General features: G+C 50.0%; 1 protein-coding gene across 6 annotated transcripts in view; it reads right to left on the bottom strand.

Annotated features, from left to right (window-relative positions):
- The window catches only part of SYT7 (synaptotagmin 7), a 412,892-nt gene that overhangs the window by 7,672 nt on the left and 387,318 nt on the right, over positions 1-17,902 (bottom strand). For all 6 annotated transcript variants that reach the window (XM_088454514.1, XM_088454515.1, XM_088454517.1 and 3 more), the window contains 2 exons: positions 6,125-6,239; positions 981-1,180 (listed from right to left, as the gene is read on the bottom strand). In XM_088454514.1, the coding sequence (XP_088310640.1) occupies positions 981-1,180; positions 6,125-6,239 (315 nt within the window). The remainder of the gene's footprint in view (positions 1-980; positions 1,181-6,124; positions 6,240-17,902) is intronic.

The following is a 17,902-nucleotide window of genomic DNA, read 5'->3' as shown; positions in this document are numbered from 1 at the left end:
GACAAATGCCTAACTTGGACTAATAGAACACACACTTCAAATGTGATCTGCACAAAGCAGGCTGCATCCTGCCTGTCAGTGAGTACAGTATACATACCGCAGAGATCTGTGATTACCACAATTACAGGCATATGAGCTGTGTCCATGGCTAAATCTGGTGCTTTAAGCCGCTATAAATACTAATGGGTGCCTGGATTGAGAAACAATTGAATTGCTCAGATGGGTGCCTATTCGTATAGATGCCCAGCAGGGGGCGCACAAAACATTTGAATCGCCCCCTTTGATGACCTTGTCTACATTTTAACTGTGGACATTTCGGTGTCAACCTTATGATTGTCTAGCTTTCATTGTCAACATTTTGACTACATCCCTGGAGAACGCACTTTTTTAAGATACATTATCAGTGTTCTCGCCAAATGAAAAAGTGCGACAGGCATGCAGGCAGCTTTGCAATTGCGATCCTTGGACTGCGACGAAGGTCGCAGGCTGGGATCACCATCGCGACCAACGGTGGTCGATGGTCACGATGGTGGACAGTGCCGGGCCTCCGTCCAGCTGAGTAAGCCTCAGCTTACTCAGGCTGGCCGGCTTGCGAGCCCAGGACACTGCGTTATCAACGCAGAACCTGGGCCTGCCACTCCCAGAAAAGGGGGCGGACGCGCCCCCGTTTTCCGGGAATGGCGGCCGACCCTGCCCCCGCACCGTCCCTTAAATGCCTCTGCCTATCAATCAGGCAGAGGCACTCAAGGGTCTGCATGCATCTATGCAGGACCCATTCTGCACACTTGCAGATTGGGTCCTGCGCACACACTGATTCCCGATTATCAGGAGTCTGCGATCAGCAGTGAACTTGCATGCAATGCTGAATCAGGCCCTAAGTCCCTTCCCTTAGGCCATGTGTTGAGATAAACTACATTAATTGAGTGAAGGCAACATGCAGGTAACTGCATAAAACAACTGTATGGGGGTCTGTCACTTACCTTTCCAATGACATCATTACGACTAAGCCTGTCTTTGTCCATGACAGTTATGATGATGGTCGTCTCTCTAAGTTTCTCAGTGGGAATATCAAAGATGAAAGACTCGTTAAAGACAGGATTTAGGCACCGCTTCATAACCACTGTTTTTTTCTTTTCAACTCTCTTGTCCTTGCACATGAGCCAAACCTTCACATATGGATCTGAGAAGTGGAGACAAGAGTATAAAATGAATATACCCAATAAAAAAAATTTGTTGCAAAGATGAAATAGGCACCGTGTGCCTGATTCAGACCCGCATGCAAGCGCTATGCGCTCGCGAGCGGGTCGATGATTGGCCACTGCGCACGCCAGAGCCGGCTCTGACGTGCGCACGCGCGAGACCCGGCTAGCGACGGTTTTGATTGACAGCTTGCCCCGTTTTGGAGGTGGGCGGGGGGGGGGTGTGGCTGGCCAAAAGGAGGCTTCCCCACTGACATCACGAGGCCGCACAAAAAAAAAAAACACCCTGATTCAGAGCGAGCGCTCTTTCAGACCGTCTGGCTCTGAATCAGGCCCCTAGTACATAGTCCCACTAATGAAAGCAGTCATAGGGCCCGATTCAGAGCTGAACGCTCTGACCAGAGCGCTCGCTCTGAATCAGGGCCCTCCTCCATGAAAATGGAGCGGCCTCCTGGCCGCTCGTATAGCTGTGGGTGACCACAAGCCCTGCCGCAAGCCCTGGAGTGATTTTGGCTCTATCAGAGCCAAAATCACTCCCACTGACATCACTAGTGATGTCAGTGGGGCCGGCTTCAGACGGTAGGCGTTCCCATGGGAACGCCTCCCTCTGGCAGGCACGCCGCCGGCACGCCCACCAAAGGAGGCGTGCTGTCAATCAACATCGACAGCACGCACCCTTTGGTGCGAGACCCGGAGCGATGGTGAGCCCGTCGCTCGCCGGGTCTCGTGCATGCGCACGACGGAGCTCCCTCCGTCGTGCGCATGCGCAGTGGGGAACATCGACCCGCTTGCGAGCGGGTCTGAATGACCCCCATAGAGCGGTCTCTAATGGTGCCACTATTCTGGCAGGTTCTATCACCAGTTATTTTCCTTCTCACAGTTACATGTGTTATATACATTTTTCACCATTGGGTGGTATATAGGGGCCCTTACAAACATTTGCTATGGGGCCTTCAAATACCTAGTTACGCCCCTGGTTCTGAGAGTTGGAACAAAAGTCTTGAATTAGGACTAATTAAAGTTCTAAATAAGGACAGTTTGGAAGTAAGTGTAAAACATTAAGGCATACTGTATTTAATATATTGCAAGAAAACTCATTTGGTGTATGGGAAGGAGTTCCAGGTTGCAAAGAGGGATCCGAGTGGATCGATTCGCCGCCTCCACTCAGTGCGACCTTTGGCTGTGCACATGCGTGACTTTTGGTCACCCATGTGCAGTTGGCCGAGTAGTCTCCAATAAGTAACATTTCTACTTCTCTAGCAGAGTTACTGATCATGGGGTCAGCTGCTTTTCATAGTAGCTGTCCCCGCACCGGAGAAATATTGAATTGCTCCAGTAATTATGTATCCACGGCCGCAACTCGCAGTGTGTGGGATACTTAATTAACAGGGGCCTTTATGCCCCTCAATGATGAATGGACCCACATATCTGGTTAGTTAATACTTGCCCACTCTCCCAGAATGTTCATGAGCAGGGCCGCCATCATGCCGGGCCTGGAGTCCCGGGCCCGGACAGAGAGGGGGGCCCGCACCTGGCTCCTACCCAGAGGTCCGGCCCGGGGGCCAAGGTGACATCTACCTCCCGGGCCGTACAATATTGTTATTTGAAGGGCCGCAGGTGTGCATAGGATGCACATGCCTGACAGCCGGCTGAGACTAAGGACTCCACTCCCTGGCTTCTTTGTCACTGCTGCACTAGGTGAGGTGCCAGGCCCCTGCCGCAATGGATTTGTGAGTAGTATGTTCAGCTGTCTCTGCCTCCTCGAGTCCCTCCTCCTGCGTCGGAGCACTCTGATGCTGAGAAGGGGAGTGAGACGTTAGGACTAACGTCTCATACACCAGCTCCTGCAAGAGGAGCGTACACGCACCTCCCTGGCCAGCCTGAGCTGAGCCCCAGCAGTGATTACAAGAGGGAACAGAAGAACAGATAAGTAAAAAAAGAAAGGGACACAAGATCATTAAACAGGCACAAACACATACTGTATAAGGGAAAGGGTGGAGGTGGTCTTGGGGAAAAAAAAAATCATAAAATACATACAGTAAGGAGTGTGTAGGGGACGGTACAAATGCAATAAATAGATAGTTCATGGGGTGGGGCTTGGAAGTCAAATCCTAAAATATATATGGGACAGAGAGGGGATAGGGAGTGTAAGAGAACAAAACAGAGAGACAGAAGGGAGGCTGGAGAGACAGAAGGGGCGCTGGCTGGAGAGACAGAAAGGGGGATTGAGAGACAGAGAAGCACGGGCTTGATGACATAAATCACATTATCATGCCCCATATACTTGCCCAATAGGAGGGCTCTACTTAGTAGGCCAGTATGGATTTGTTTCTAAGGTTATTTATGAGAAGGGAGATGTAGTGCATTTAATATGTATAGAGGTAATTAAACACCCAAACCTGGGGATGCTTGTATCTGGCCAGGAAAGGGTTACTTAGTGGGTGATCTGAGATTGGTGGGGTTAGGGGTTTAGCCTTTAGAGTGTTGGAGGCGGAGTTGAAGAGCCATTTTAGTATTGCTGCTTGCCAGACATTTTAGGCAGCCTTTCTGGATTAGTTTCCCGCCCTCCCTCCCTTTACCATGGTGTCAGCTCTCTAGTGGCTGGAAATAACGGTTGCAGTCTCTATCTGCCTTTGCAGGTTGAGGTGCTCTCTCTTCCAATACATGGCTTAGGATGATTCTACCCTACTGGGGTCAGCAACACCACTGCTCCAGGTGGGCCTCACGTTGTGTTACAGGGCAGGAGCAGGGGCGTATTAAGAGAGGAGGCGGCCTGTGTTCATTCCCGTCCGGGCAGGGCCGGCCCTAGCCCAAATTTTTTGGTAAGCGAGTATTTTTTTGGCCCCCCCCATATGCAGTGCCCCTTTTACAGTGCCCCCGGTAGTGGTCCCCCCAGTGCAGTGCCCCTTGTGCCCCCTTATATAGTGCCCCAGTAGTACTCCCCCCCCATTCAGTGCCCCCAGTAGTGGTACCCCCCTATGCAGTGCCCATTATATAGTGCCAGTAATAGTCCCCCCTCTTGTAGTGCCCCCAGTAGTAGCCCCCCTTGTAGTGCTCCCAGTAGTATTCCCCCCCTTGTAGTATTGCTCCCAGTAGTATTCCCCCCCTTGTAGTGCCCCCAGTAGTATTCCCCCCCTTGTAGTGCCCCCAGTAGTATTCCCCCCCTTGTAGTGCCCCCAGTAGTATTCCCCCCTGTAGTGCTCCCAGTAGTATTCCCCCCCTTGTAGTGCCCCCAGTAGTATTCCCCCCTGTAGTGCTTCCAGTAGTATCCCCCCCTGTAGTGCTCCCAGTAGTCCCCCCCTGTAGTGCTCCCAGTAGTCCCCCCCTTGTAGTGCTCCCAGTAGTCCCCCCTTGTAGTGCTCCCAGTAGTCCCCCCCTTGTAGTGCTCCCAGTAGTCCCCCCCTTGTAGTGCTCCCAGTAGTCCCCCCCTTGTAGTGCTCCCAGTAGTCCCCCCCTTGTAGTGCTCCCAGTAGTCTCCCCTTGTAGTGCTCCCAGTAGTCCCCCCCGTAGTGCTCCCAGTAGTCCCCCCCTTGTAGTGCCCCAAGTAGTAATCAACCTCCCCCCGCAGTAGAGACATAATAAAAAAAAAAACAAAAAACACTTACCTGACACGTGCTCCTGCTCCTGGTCCCGCCGCCGAGATCAGCTCCTCCGTCCGCCGCTTTGCATTATGGGAGTGACGCGTCACTCCCATTACCCACTGCGGGAGCCGGAAGATGTCCGGCTCTGGCAGTGGGAGCAGCAGCCGATGAGAATCTGTCTGACTCTCATCAGCTGCTAAAGCAAACACACAGCTGCTGGTGCCGGCGGCTGTGTGTTTGTGCTGTGTAGCGCTGACCGAACTCCGTCCGGTCAGCGCTACACACGCGGTGCAGCTGTGTCACAGAGACACAGTCTGCACCGCGGCCCGCATGGTACGCAGCTGAGGCGCCCACCACAATGTGGTGCCTTATGCAGCTGCGTACCATGCGTAACGGGAGAACCGGCCCTGCGTCCGGGGCCCCCTTCTGTCTCCCCGGCGCACAGCAGCGCACTGACAAAGCTGGAGACTCTGGCACTATGACATGCGCAGGTCACCAGGGAAATGGCACAGCAGCCATTTTCCCAGCGATTTGCCTACTGTGCATGCGCAAAACGCTAGGAAAATGGCCACAACGGCCATTTTCTAGGGGTGTTGGGTAGCGCTGCTACACCCGACTTGGGACTTCGGAGGGCCAAGTATAAAAAATATGGGTGCAGGGTTTGCAGTGCGGGCCCCTTCTGGACCCAGGGGCCAGTGGGTGGGAGGTGGATTCCTTAGGCAGGATAATGGGCTGGTGGATCGCCTCCCATTTGGGAGAGTGGTGTGAGTATGCAGTTGGTGACATTGCATTGTGGGGCCATTCTTTCTCCGTCACCATACTGTGTCTGTCTCTTTTCTTTCTCTTATTAGCTAGTTCAATTGCAGTTCATTTTATAGTTAAAATAGTTTATTAGCCTAAGCATAAATAAATACAGCTGACCTTCCTTTCCTCTTACGCAAGTCTCAGCTGCGTTATTTCAAGGTATAAAATTGTTGGTTTACCCTGTGCCGTCAGGAGAGAGCCCCCATCAGGTGATGGGGAGTTTATGCAGTATCTGTATATACTGTGTAGAGGACAGCTAGAGGCCTAGCAAATCACATGACTACTAAACCTAAAACACTGGTTTTTCAATGACTAAAAGGCACCTTGTGACACTCACAAATGTATATGCCAGGTTCCTACCAAAAGCACAAAATGTATGTTAGAGGTAGCTGATATTCTATGTGAACTGGATGTTTAGCTGAGTGCAATCAACATTCTTGTTATTTTCTGAAAGCTGATACATTTTCCATAGGTACAGGCTTTTGAGAAATTCTCAGTGAAAGCAGATCTGAAAAGAAATGTATTTAGAGTATCACAAACCTGAAGTGCCCCCGATATCCATGGCTTTTAAATTCCGTGCCTTTATGATGTTGACAATTATAGAGTTCGCTGAGGGGTTATAACAAAGGGACAGCAGTAATTCACCTCGGCTTCCCTGTAATACGCATAGAAACATGTAATTAACAGGCTATATATATTTTTTATTTTGTTCTAGATAAATGCAACTAAGAGAACATGTCACAGATGTTTTACCTTTCAGGGGAAAACAGTAATACAGAGTCACAGAAAATGTGGATTATTTTCAACGGTTTGGTGATTTAGAATGTAAGCTCTTACGAGCAGAGCCCTCTACCCTCTTGTGCTTCTCCTTACTTTACTTTCACCTACTTCTTACCCCCCTGGTTGCTTATGCTCTGTTGCATATCTAGGTGTTATGGTCACTTATGTATCAATGTATATTATCCATGTCCTTGTTATATTTTGTACTGTAAAGTCAGTTGTCAAATTATTTCTTTATGTACTGTGTAAGGCGCTGCGCAACACTTGTGGTGCCATATAAATAAAGGATAATAATAATAATAGGAGTTGGATTGGTCGACACTTCTGAATATTGACAGTATACAAATGTTGACATGGCCATTAGGTTGACCATCACGTGTATTTAGGTCGACAGAGTTAAATGGTCAACACAGTGAAACGTCGACATTTAACATGTCGACACATGGTTTTTTCAGAATTTTTAGGGTTAGGCTTAGGTTTAGACTAAAAAAAAAAAGTGTTGACATTTTAGTGGCGACCTTTTCACCCTGTCATCCTAAATACATGCCGACAGAACAATGGTCGACCTTTTTTCTGTTGACATTCGGAACCAGTTGATCTTCTGAATATTGACCATTATAATGTCGCCCTTTTGAACCTGGTGCACATATCGCAGGTGATTTGCATGTTAAGCCTCCAATCCACTTGACAATGAATTCAGCGATTTATTGCGCCGGTATAAACTCACCAGCAAAACCGCACTTGGGTAAATTCCCTTCATAAGGAAACATTGTAGACTAAGGGCCTTAGGTGGACACATTCACAGCTGAACTGTATACAGATATCCACGTCTGGCTCAGGATTAGGACCCAAAACTACAAGCACATGTATTGTGGGGAGAAAATAGTGGTTTGGATGCAGTACAGGAGAAAATCACTATTATGTCAACTGAACTGACCTCTACAGCACAGTCAAGGGGCTTCTCTGAGCAGGCCATAAGCAATGAGGGGGTCAATGGACAGATTCAAAAACTGATCGGATGCTGTTTTTTTCCAAGGAATAGTATCAACAATTATAATGAACAAATTAAACAGCTGGGGCGAAATATCCAGATAATTAATGTGATTGCCAGGAAGGAATGTTTTTCTTCTCAGAGAGACTGAATTGGCAAATACATCTCTGAGGGATTTCGTTGTGCCTTCCTCTAAATCAACACATCTATCACTTATATTAGGTTGAACTTGATAGATTTTTGTTTTTCTCAATAACTATGTGGATGTTTCAAGTTCCATCCGTAAAGACAGCTGTAAAATAACCCACTCTGTATTAGATTCAGAACATCCCCAAACACACAGTTGGCTTTGCAGTGTTATACAGAGTTGTGCTGTTCACAGCAGTTGTCCTACAACAGTGTGACAGGAGCCTCTGGGCCTGATTCAGACCCACTCGCGAGCGGCTGTCCGCTCGCAAGTGGGTCGATGGTCTGCACTGAGCATGCGCACGACGGAGGGAGCTCCGTCGTGCGCATGCGCCAGACACGACGAGCGAAGGACTTTCCTTCGCTCGTTGTGTCCGATCAAAGGGGGCGTGCTGTCAATGTTGATTAACAGCACGCCCCCTTTGGTGGGCGTGCCTCCCTGACAGGGGCGTTCCCACGGGAACGCCTCCCGTCAGAAGCCGGCCCACTGACATCACTAGTGATGTCAGTGGGAGTGATTTTGGCTCTGATAGAGCCAAAATCACTCCGGAGTTTGCGGTTGAAAACCTCAACCGCAGGCTCCGGCTCGCAATTTCGATGGTCGCGATGGTCACGACCATCGCGGCCATCAAAATGCACGCTCGTATAGCCTGTGGGTGGTGACCCACAGCTATACGAGCGTCCAGGAGGACGCTCCATGAAAATGGAGCCCGGCCCTCATTCAGAGCGTGCGCTCTGCTCAGAGCGTACGAATGAGGGCCTCTATTCACTATACTGTGCTACTGGTTGAGTCTCCCATATCCAAAATGCTTTGGACCAGGGGTATTTTGGATATAGTCTGTATTATATTTGCATACCATAATAAAATATCTTGGGAATAGGACATAAATCTAAAAACAGAACGTATTTATGTACTATATACACTTTATATACACAGCCTGTAGGTCATTTTATACAATATTTTCAATAATTTTGTGGCTCAAACAAAGTTTGTGTACATGTATGAAATGTATTTATGTTTCATAAACACCTTATACACACAGCCTAAAGGTAATTTTACACAATATTTGTAATACTTTTGTGCCTTAAACAAAGTTTGTCTATATTGAACCCAGGGTCGGACTGGCCCACAGGGGTACAGGGGAATCTACCGGGGGGCCTCACTGCTTAGGGTCCACCCCCTCCTCTAGGGATCATGTTCAAGACTGTGCACTTGAACTATACATTATACCTATGTTACATTGTATGTTATATGTTACATTATACTGCACAGGACTATGGTGGATTTTCTATAATGCATTGCTGTTATTAATCTGGTACATTATCATGCATGCAGTAGCAGTAATTTCTATATATACATTTTTATGGGGCCCAGTCCATGTACTCTAAAGGTTTGCCAAGCCTCTGTGGCGGCTGGCCAAACCCCCTCTTGCTAGCCACGCCCCTAAGTATGGGCCCCTATCACTGCGTTCCCCCAGGGGTCCTTTCATGCCCCAGTCTGACACTGATTGAACCATCAAAAAGCAAAGGTGTCACTATCTCAGGCATTCTAAAAAAAATATCCGTATTTCGGAATATTCCAAATTTTAAAATATTCGGACATGGGAGACTGGACCTGTATTACCATTTACATGCTGGGAAACACTACGCAGGACCTGTATTACCATTTACATAATGGGAAACACTACGCAGGACCTGTATTACCATTTACATGCTGGGAAACACTACGCAGTTGAGTCCATGTCTGCGTCCTTTGACTGTCGCACATCTGGGACTTCATGGTAATGCCGCTACAAAGCCCTTCCCTGCTATACATACATTCGGCTGACTGTGCAAGGTCTGAGACGCCCACTGTCAGTGTATGTAGACGCTGTAATACAGATTGGTGCCTCTGTAAAAGCACCATTGGTCGCACCATGGAGACTTGCACCAGCCCTATGGCAGGTGCGGATTGTCCATCTGAATATAGCTTCCTACGATTACTGTACACAAACGGACCATCTCCAAGCTTCTGAATAGCCTGTGCATTGTCTCAGGCTGCCAGTGAGCCATACTGGCCTACTCTCCCGAAAGGGGTGGGGAGCCTTATGAAAATGGTGTGGCACTCCCGACCACCCGGAAAAGTAGTCAAGTCTCCCGAGTCCCGCACTGCGGCCCCCCCACCACCACCCACTCGCACCCTTCCTCCACCCACAGTTACAGAGCACAAGTGGGTGATGCCGGTAAGGGGGATGACGCAATCAGTGTAATCATAGCTCCGTCCCTCGTTATAATGCGCTGTATAGCGGGGGCGGGCCACGATGACGATCTCGTGCTGCCATGCCCCCTGCGCCGCTCACATTCCCGGCCGTCACGCCCCCTCCGACTTGGCTGTCCCCTTTGTGAGGAGGGGGCAACAAAGTTGGTATGTATGCAGTGAGCACAGCAGCACAGTACACAAGCAGCCTCTCTCTCTCTCCATTGTGATACGGCTGCCTATGCGCGGCAATATCACAGCCTGGTCTGTTACTAACTTTGGGCCTAGAAGGCTTCGGTAGTCCTGTAGAACATAAAGTAACTGTAGGCCGCTGACTGAGTGTGATGCAATCACGCATCCGCAAATGCCGACAGTGACAGTCGGACTGCAACTGCATCAATCACTGGACCACCAGGGATCTTACTCCTGAGGAGTATTGCATATATGAGGCCACATCTGTACACATCGGTCACGCCAAACAGCTCTTTTTGGAGCACCAGGTCTGCCGGAGGCAAGTGTCTTTCTTGCTCAAAATGTATATGGTCTTATTCGCATAAATAAAACAGCTGGGAGCGACAAAACGACATTACTAGCTTGCACTGATCAATTTGATGTGTGACACTTGTATATCTGTGTGTGAATGAGCCTGAATCTGTATACAAAGGGCCTGATTCAGAGCCGCTCGTAAGCGGCCGCTCGTTCGCTCCGAGCGATGTTTGCCCAACTGCGCATGCGTACGGATCGTTATACGCATGCGCGAACCAGTCAGTGCGGTCGAAATTCATGTGCTCGCAAAATAGCGAATGCCTGAAAATTTGAGTGACAGAAAGAGGCGCATGTGGGTGGTAACAGGGGAAGGTGCTTGAAAACGGGGAGTGGAGATCCGAACGCAGGCGTGCTTAAAGGTCAAAACGGGCGTTTTATGGGTGTGCATAATTAAAACAGCAGCGTCATTGACCATGTCACTGGGTTATTTTATAGCCAGAACTGCTCGCAAGATTGTGGTAGCAAAAACTAACCCCAAGAATAGCGAGCAGTTCATACCCTGGTCGATGTACTCGATTAGTCTAATAAATAGCGGACATGACATAGGATGCGAGCGGCCAGGGGGCGTAGTTTCCCAAAAAATTACCGCAAGTTTTGTTCGCTCGTTCAGACCTAGAGGCGTGAACAGACCGCAAAGAGCGAACGGTTCATTTGAATAGGCACCCCTATTTTCTGGACGAGCGAGCGCTAATTGCGTCCGGCTCTGAATCAGGCCCAAAGTTCTATGCTGCAGCGGCCGCGGCTTTTTCCGTTGCGTTCCATCTGTGACTTTGTATGTGTTTAAAACAAATTCCTGTGCAGTTAAAGTCGCAGTCCATCGTCTCCAGTACACTTTCAATGGTGTTTTGCTGCATCTGCGATGCAAATAAGATGCATAATTTTAAGATAAAGTTGGTACGCTACACCTCTCGGAGTGGCTCAGTCAGGCTGGGTGTCTTGCGCCATATAGCCTATAGACGCTTGGTGTAGGAGGACACATCAGCACCGTATATTTGTGCTGCCTTTTTTAATCTACTTGTATGTTGGCCACTCGGAGCCTGATTCACTACGGTATGCAACTGTGAATGCAATAGCGATTACGCACGCAGTTCAACTGTGATAGTATGCTATTCCATTGCGATTGCAAAGCCATACGCAGCACTACATAAGAATGCCCACCTTACCTTACACAACCGTAACATTTAGAAAGACTGCGAAATCATCGGTAGAATCGAGTACCATCGCAGCCTCACGCACACTTGCACAAGCCCCGACCTTACTCAGAGATTGCTAACTTCCACGGACGTTATCAGGCCTCAGGCTGCGTGGGCCATATCAGTGGATAATTTATTCACACCCCTGCAACGACGTTAAAACGCACTGGCACGCTTGCGTTCACCCGACCAACCCCCACCATCGCCAATCACAGATGGCACTTCTGGTCTGTCACTCTGCAATAGGTCTGCGTAGTGATTGCAGTCCCGATCGCAAGGGCTAGTTTGCGCACGGCGATGCATACGCACGCGCAGTACGCAACAATTGGCCGATTGCGTGCGTATAAGCAACTGCGTTCCTTGCTGAATCAGGCCCTCTGTATGTAATTCATGCATGGCTCAGGTGTCTGTCAGTGTGTATGGTGTTAGTTTAGGGGCAGTAATAACCATTTCTCATTGCTTTGCACAATCTTATTTGATGCTCCCCAGTGCCAGTGTTGCTGGTGAATATTAAGTGTGAAATCCTGCTAATTGTACTGCTGCTATTGTGTCAACCTGGGTCTGCTTTGTGTAATGAGAATTATTATCCACCGCTGGCTAGTAACAAAATGTGTTTTCAGCTCTCCAGAATCCTGGCTTTGTTACAAGCTCACACATATGTTACAGGTGACAGAAACATGCAGTGAGAACGTACAATTATATCATTAGTGAAGCCACAAGGATACAAAGTATACTCTGCTTTCTTGGTGCTATCAGTCTGCTGGCTGTTTGAGTGGCTATAATTATGTATTATGATACTGGATGTCTGCCTTTAGGACAATGCAGAGCTGAGGAATGAATGTGTGTGTGGCTTAGACAAAGAAGAGAGGGAGGGAGAGAGGAGGGAGCTGCATATAATGGTTTAATAATGGGCATGCCAACTAAAGTACAAGGCAACAATCTGACTTGCTTTAAATATATATAGATGGCCATCACAATGGGGGAGATGTATTATAGCGACACTTATCGTTCCACTATAACGCTTCCTGCTTCTCATCTTTACCGAGGTGAAACAGGAAGCACTAAGGATGAGATGTATGAACATCTCATCAGCCGGAGCAGGGGAGTGATGGTCAAGACCATCGCGACCATCAGGCTTTCGACGAGACCCTTGTGGTAGGGTCTCGTGGCCGCAAGCCCCAGAGAGCTGGTGATGTCTGTGGGGCTGCCCACAAACGGCAGGCGTTCGCTTGGGAACACCTCCGTTTGTGAAGCCACCCTCCCCGGCCACGCCTAGAAAACGGTGCGAGCTGTCGATCAACATCGACAGCCGCCCCTTTTGTAGTGAGCCACGGAGCGAGTGCTTTTTGCACTCGCTCCGGGGCTCGCGCATGCACACTGGGCCACCATCGACCGCTTGCGAGCGTGTCTGAATCAGGCCCATAATGTGCACTGATGCCGCTTCGGCGGTTAATACATCTACCCCTATATGCCAATCATTAGAATGATACACCTGCTGTTCCTGCATGGCATATTTCCCTCATTTAGCCTCTGTAGTAATACATCCAAACTTCACCTACTCCAGTGTTGGCTAACCTTGACACTCCAGCTGTTATGGAACTACATAACCCATGATGCACTGCTACAGTTTTGCTATTAGGGCATGCTAAAACTGTGGCAGGGCATGCTGGGATATATTGTTCCACAACAGCTGGAGTGTCAAGGTTAGCCAACACTGACCTACTCTATGTAGTCCCATTACTCCATCTCACTCTGTGGTAACACAATTCCCCCTCTCACCTATGTAGTTACACATTTCCCTCATTCACCTTTTTCCCTATTCCCCTTTTTCCCTATTCCCCTCTCTAATAACACATTTTCCCCTGTACTAACTTAGGGCCTGATTCAGAGCCGAACTCTCTGACCAGACCGCTCGCTCTGAATCAGTGCCCTCCTCCATGAAAATGGAGCGGCCTCCTGGCCGCTCGCATAGCTGTGGGTGACCACCCACAGCATATGCGAGCGTCCATGATGATGGTCACGACCATCGGGCTTGCGACGGAGACCCTGCGGTAGGTTCTCGCTACCGCAAGCCCTGGAGTGATTTTGGCTCTATCAAGACGCCCCCTGGCCGTTCGCATCATACGTCATCTCCGCTATTTATTAGATTAATCGAGTACATTGAAAGGCGTCTGAACTGCTCGCAGCAGTGCTTGTGGTAGGTTTTACTTTCCGCAATCACTGCGAGCAGTTCAGGCTAAAAGACAACCAAGTGACGTGGTCGATGACACTCCCTTACTAATTATGCACTCCCACTAAACGCCCGTTTTGACCGTTTGGCACGCCTGCGTTCGGATCTCCACTCCCCGTTTTCAAGCACCTTCCCCTGTTAGCACCCACAAACGCCTCATTCTGTCACTCAAAGTAGCAGGCCCTCGCTGTTTTGCGAGCGCACGATTTCCGACCGCAATGACTGGTTGGCGCATGCGCATTACGACCCATACACATGCGCAGATGTGCGAACATCGCTCGGAGCGAACGAGCGGCCGCTTACGAGAGGCTCTGAATCAGGCCCACTGGCCCTGATTCAGAGCCAGACGCTCTGACAAAGCGCTCGCTCTGAATCAGGGTCGGCCTTCTTGTTTTTTAGAGCGGCCTCCTGGCCGCTCGCATAGCTGTGGGTGACCACCCACAGGTATAGCGAGCGGCCATGATGATGGTCGCGATGGTCAAGACCATCGCGACCATCGGGCTTGCGACGAGACCCTTGTGGTAGGGTCTCGTTGCCGCAAGCCCCAGAGAGCTTTCGGCTCAAACAGATGTCAGTGAGGCCCGGCCCCAGACGGTCGGTGTTCCCATGGGAACGTCTCCGTCTGGGCAGCCACGCACCAGGCCCGCCCACCAAAGGGGGCGTGCTGTCACTCAACATCGACAGCACGCCCCCTTTGGCACGAGACCCGGAGCGACGGTTTGCCTGTCGCTATCCGGGTCTTGCGCATGCGCATGATGGAGCCGGCTCCGGCATGCGCACTGGGAGACCATCGACCCGCTTGCGAGCGGATCTGAATCAGACCCACATTTCTTACTCTCACCTCTGTAGTAACACATTTCTTACTCTCACCTCTGTATTAACACATTTCTCCTCTCACCTCTGTAGTAACACATATCTTACTCTCACCTCTGTAGGAACACAGGGCCTGATTCAGAGCCGGACGTTCTGACAGAGCGCTCGCTCTGAATCAGGGCCGTCCCTCTGTTTTTTTTGAGCGGCCTCCTGGCCGCTCGCATAGCTGTGGGTGACCACCCACAGCTATAGCAAGCAGCCAAAATGATGATTGCGATGGTCGAGACCATCGCGACCATCGGGCTTGCGACGAGCCCCTTGTGCCGAGAGCACTCCCACTGACATCACTTGTCATGTCAGTGGGGCCGGCCCCAGACGGTAGGCGTTCCCATGGGAACGCCTCCGTCTGGCCAGCAACGCCCCCGGCACGCCCACCAAAGGGGGCGTGCTGTCACTCACCATCGACAGCACATCCCCTTTGGTGCGAGACCCGGAGCGTCGGCTTGGCCGTCGCTATCCGGGTCTCGCGCATGCGCACGATGGAACCGGCTCTCTCGTGCGCATGCGCACTGGGCCAACATCGACCCGCTTGCGAGCGCTCAGTGCTCGCGAGCGGGTCTGAATCAGGCCCACATTTCTTACTCTCAACCCCTGTAGTAACACATTTCTTACTCTCACCTCTGTAGTAACACATATCTTACTCTCACCTCTGTAGGAACACAGGGCCTGATTCAGAGCCGGACGTTCTGACAGAGCGCTCGCTCTGAATCAGGGCCGTCCCTCTGTTTTTTTTGAGCGGCCTCCTGGCCGCTCGCATAGCTGTGGGTGACCACCCACAGCTATAGCAAGCAGCCAAAATGATGATCGCGATGGTCGAGACCATCGCGACCATCGGGCTTGCGACGAGACCCTTGTGCCGAGAGCACTCCCACTGACATCACTTGTCATGTCAGTGGGGCCGGCCCCAGACGGTAGGCGTTCCCATGGGAACGCCTCCGTCTGGCCAGCAACGCCCCCGGCACGCCCACCAAAGGGGGCGTGCTGTCACTCACCATCGACAGCACATCCCCTTTGGTGCGAGACCCGGAGCGTCGGCTTGGCCGTCGCTATCCGGGTTTCGCGCATGCGCACGATGGAACCGGCTCTCTCGTGCGCATGCGCACTGGGCCAACATCGACCAGCTTGCGAGTGCTCAGTGCTCGCGAGCGGGTCTGAATCAGGCCCACATTTCTTACTCTCAACCCCTGTAGTAACACATTTCTTACTCTCACCTCTGTAGGAACACAGGGCCTGATTCAGAGCCACTCGTAAGTGGCCGCTCGTTCGCTCCGAGCGATGTTCGCACATCTGCGCATGCGTATGGGTCGTAATGCGCATGCGCCAACCAGTCAGTGCGGTCGGAAATCGAGCGCTCGCAAAATAGCGAGTGCCTGCTAATTTGAGTGACAGGATGAGGAGTTTGTGGGTGGTAACAGGGGAAGGTGCTTGAAAACGGGGAGTGGTGATCCGAACGCAGGCATGCCAAAAGGTCAAAACGGGCGTTTTAAGGGTGTGGATAATTAACAAAGCAGCGTCATCGACCACATCACTTGGTTGTCTCTTAGCCTGAACTGTTCGCATGATTGCGGTAGGAAAATCCTACCACAAGCACTGCGAGCAGTTCAGATGCCTTTCGATGTACTCGATTAATAAAATAAATAGCGGAGATGACGTATGATGTGAGCGGCCAGGGGGCGCCTTTACAAAATAGCGAGCGCATGTTTCGTTCGCTCACTCAGACGTAGAGGCGTCAACAGACCGCAAAGAGCGAGCGCTCAATTTAAATAGCCGGCCCCTTTTTCTGAACGAGCGAGCACAAATAGCGTTCGGCTCTGAATCAGGCCCACATTTCTTACTCTCACCTCTGTAGGAACACATTTCTTACTCTCACCTCTGTAGTAACACATTTCTCCTCTCACCTCTGTAGGAACACATTTCTTACTCTCACCTCTGTAGTAACACATTTCTCCTCTCACCTCTGTAGCAACACATTTCTTACTCTCATCTCTGTAGTAACACATTTCTTACTCTCACCTCTGTAGGAACACATTTCTTACTCTCACCTCTGTAGGAACACATTTCTCCTCTCACCTCTGTAGGAACACATTTCTTACTCTCACCTCTGTAGGAACACAGGGCCTGATTCAGAGCCGCGCGTAAGCGGCCGCTCGTTCGCTCCGAGCGATGTTCGCATATCTGCGCATGCGTATGGGTCGTAATGCGCATGCGCCAACCAGTCATTGCGGTCGGAAATCAAGCGCTCGCAAAATAGCGAGTGCCTGCTAATTTGAGTGACAGGATGAGGCGTTTGTGGGTGGTAACAGGGGAAGGTGCTTGAAAACGGGGAGTGGTAATCCGAACGCAGGCATGCCAAAAGGTCAAAACGGGCATTTTAAGGGTGTGGATAATTAACAAAGCAGCGTCATCGACCACATCACTTGGTTGTTTCTTAGCCTGAACTGTTCGCATGATTGCGGTAGGAAAATCCTACCACAAGCACTGCGAGCAGTTCAGATGCCTTTCGATGTACTCGATTAATCAAATAAATAGTGGAGATGACGTATGATGCGAGCGGCCAGGGGGCGTCTTTACAAAATAGCGAGCGCATGTTTCGTTCCCTGGCTCAGACATAGAGGCGTCAACAGACCGCAAAGAGCGAGCGCTCAATTTAAATAGCCGGCCCCTTTTTCTGAACGAGCGAGCGCAAATAGTGTCCGGCTCTGACCTCCTCTCACCTCTGTAGGAACACATTTCTTACTCTCACCTCTGTAGGAACACATTTCTTACTCTCACCTCTGTAGTAACAAATTTCTTACACTCACCTCAGTAGTAACACATTTCTTACTCTCACCTCTGTAGTAACAAATTTCTTACACTCACCTCAGTAGTAACACATTTCTTACTCTCATCTCTGCAGTAACACATTTCTTACTCTCACCTCTGTAGGAACACATTTCTTACTCTCACCTCTGTAGGAACACATTTCTTACTCTCACCTCTGTAGTAACATATTTCTCCTCTCACCTCTGTAGTAACACATTTCTTACTCTCACCTCTGTAGTAACACATTTCTTACTCTCACCTCTGTAGGAACACATTTCTTACACTCATCTCTGTAGTAACACATTTCTCCTCTCACCTCTGTAGGAACACATTTCTTACTCTCACCTCTGTAGGAACACATTTCTTACTCTCACCTCTGTAGTAACACATTTCTCCTCTCACCTCTGTAGGAACACATTTCTTACTCTCACCTCTGTAGAAACACATTTCTTACTCTCACCTCTGTAAGAACACAGGGCCT

The sequence above is a fragment of the Taudactylus pleione genome, unplaced genomic scaffold, assembly GCF_031769625.1.
Source record: "Taudactylus pleione unplaced genomic scaffold, aTauple2 ptg000619l, whole genome shotgun sequence".
NCBI classification, from domain to species: Eukaryota; Metazoa; Chordata; class Amphibia; order Anura; family Myobatrachidae; genus Taudactylus; species Taudactylus pleione.
Note: the sequence above shows the minus strand (reverse complement) of the source record. Positions and strands in the feature narration are given on the sequence as shown.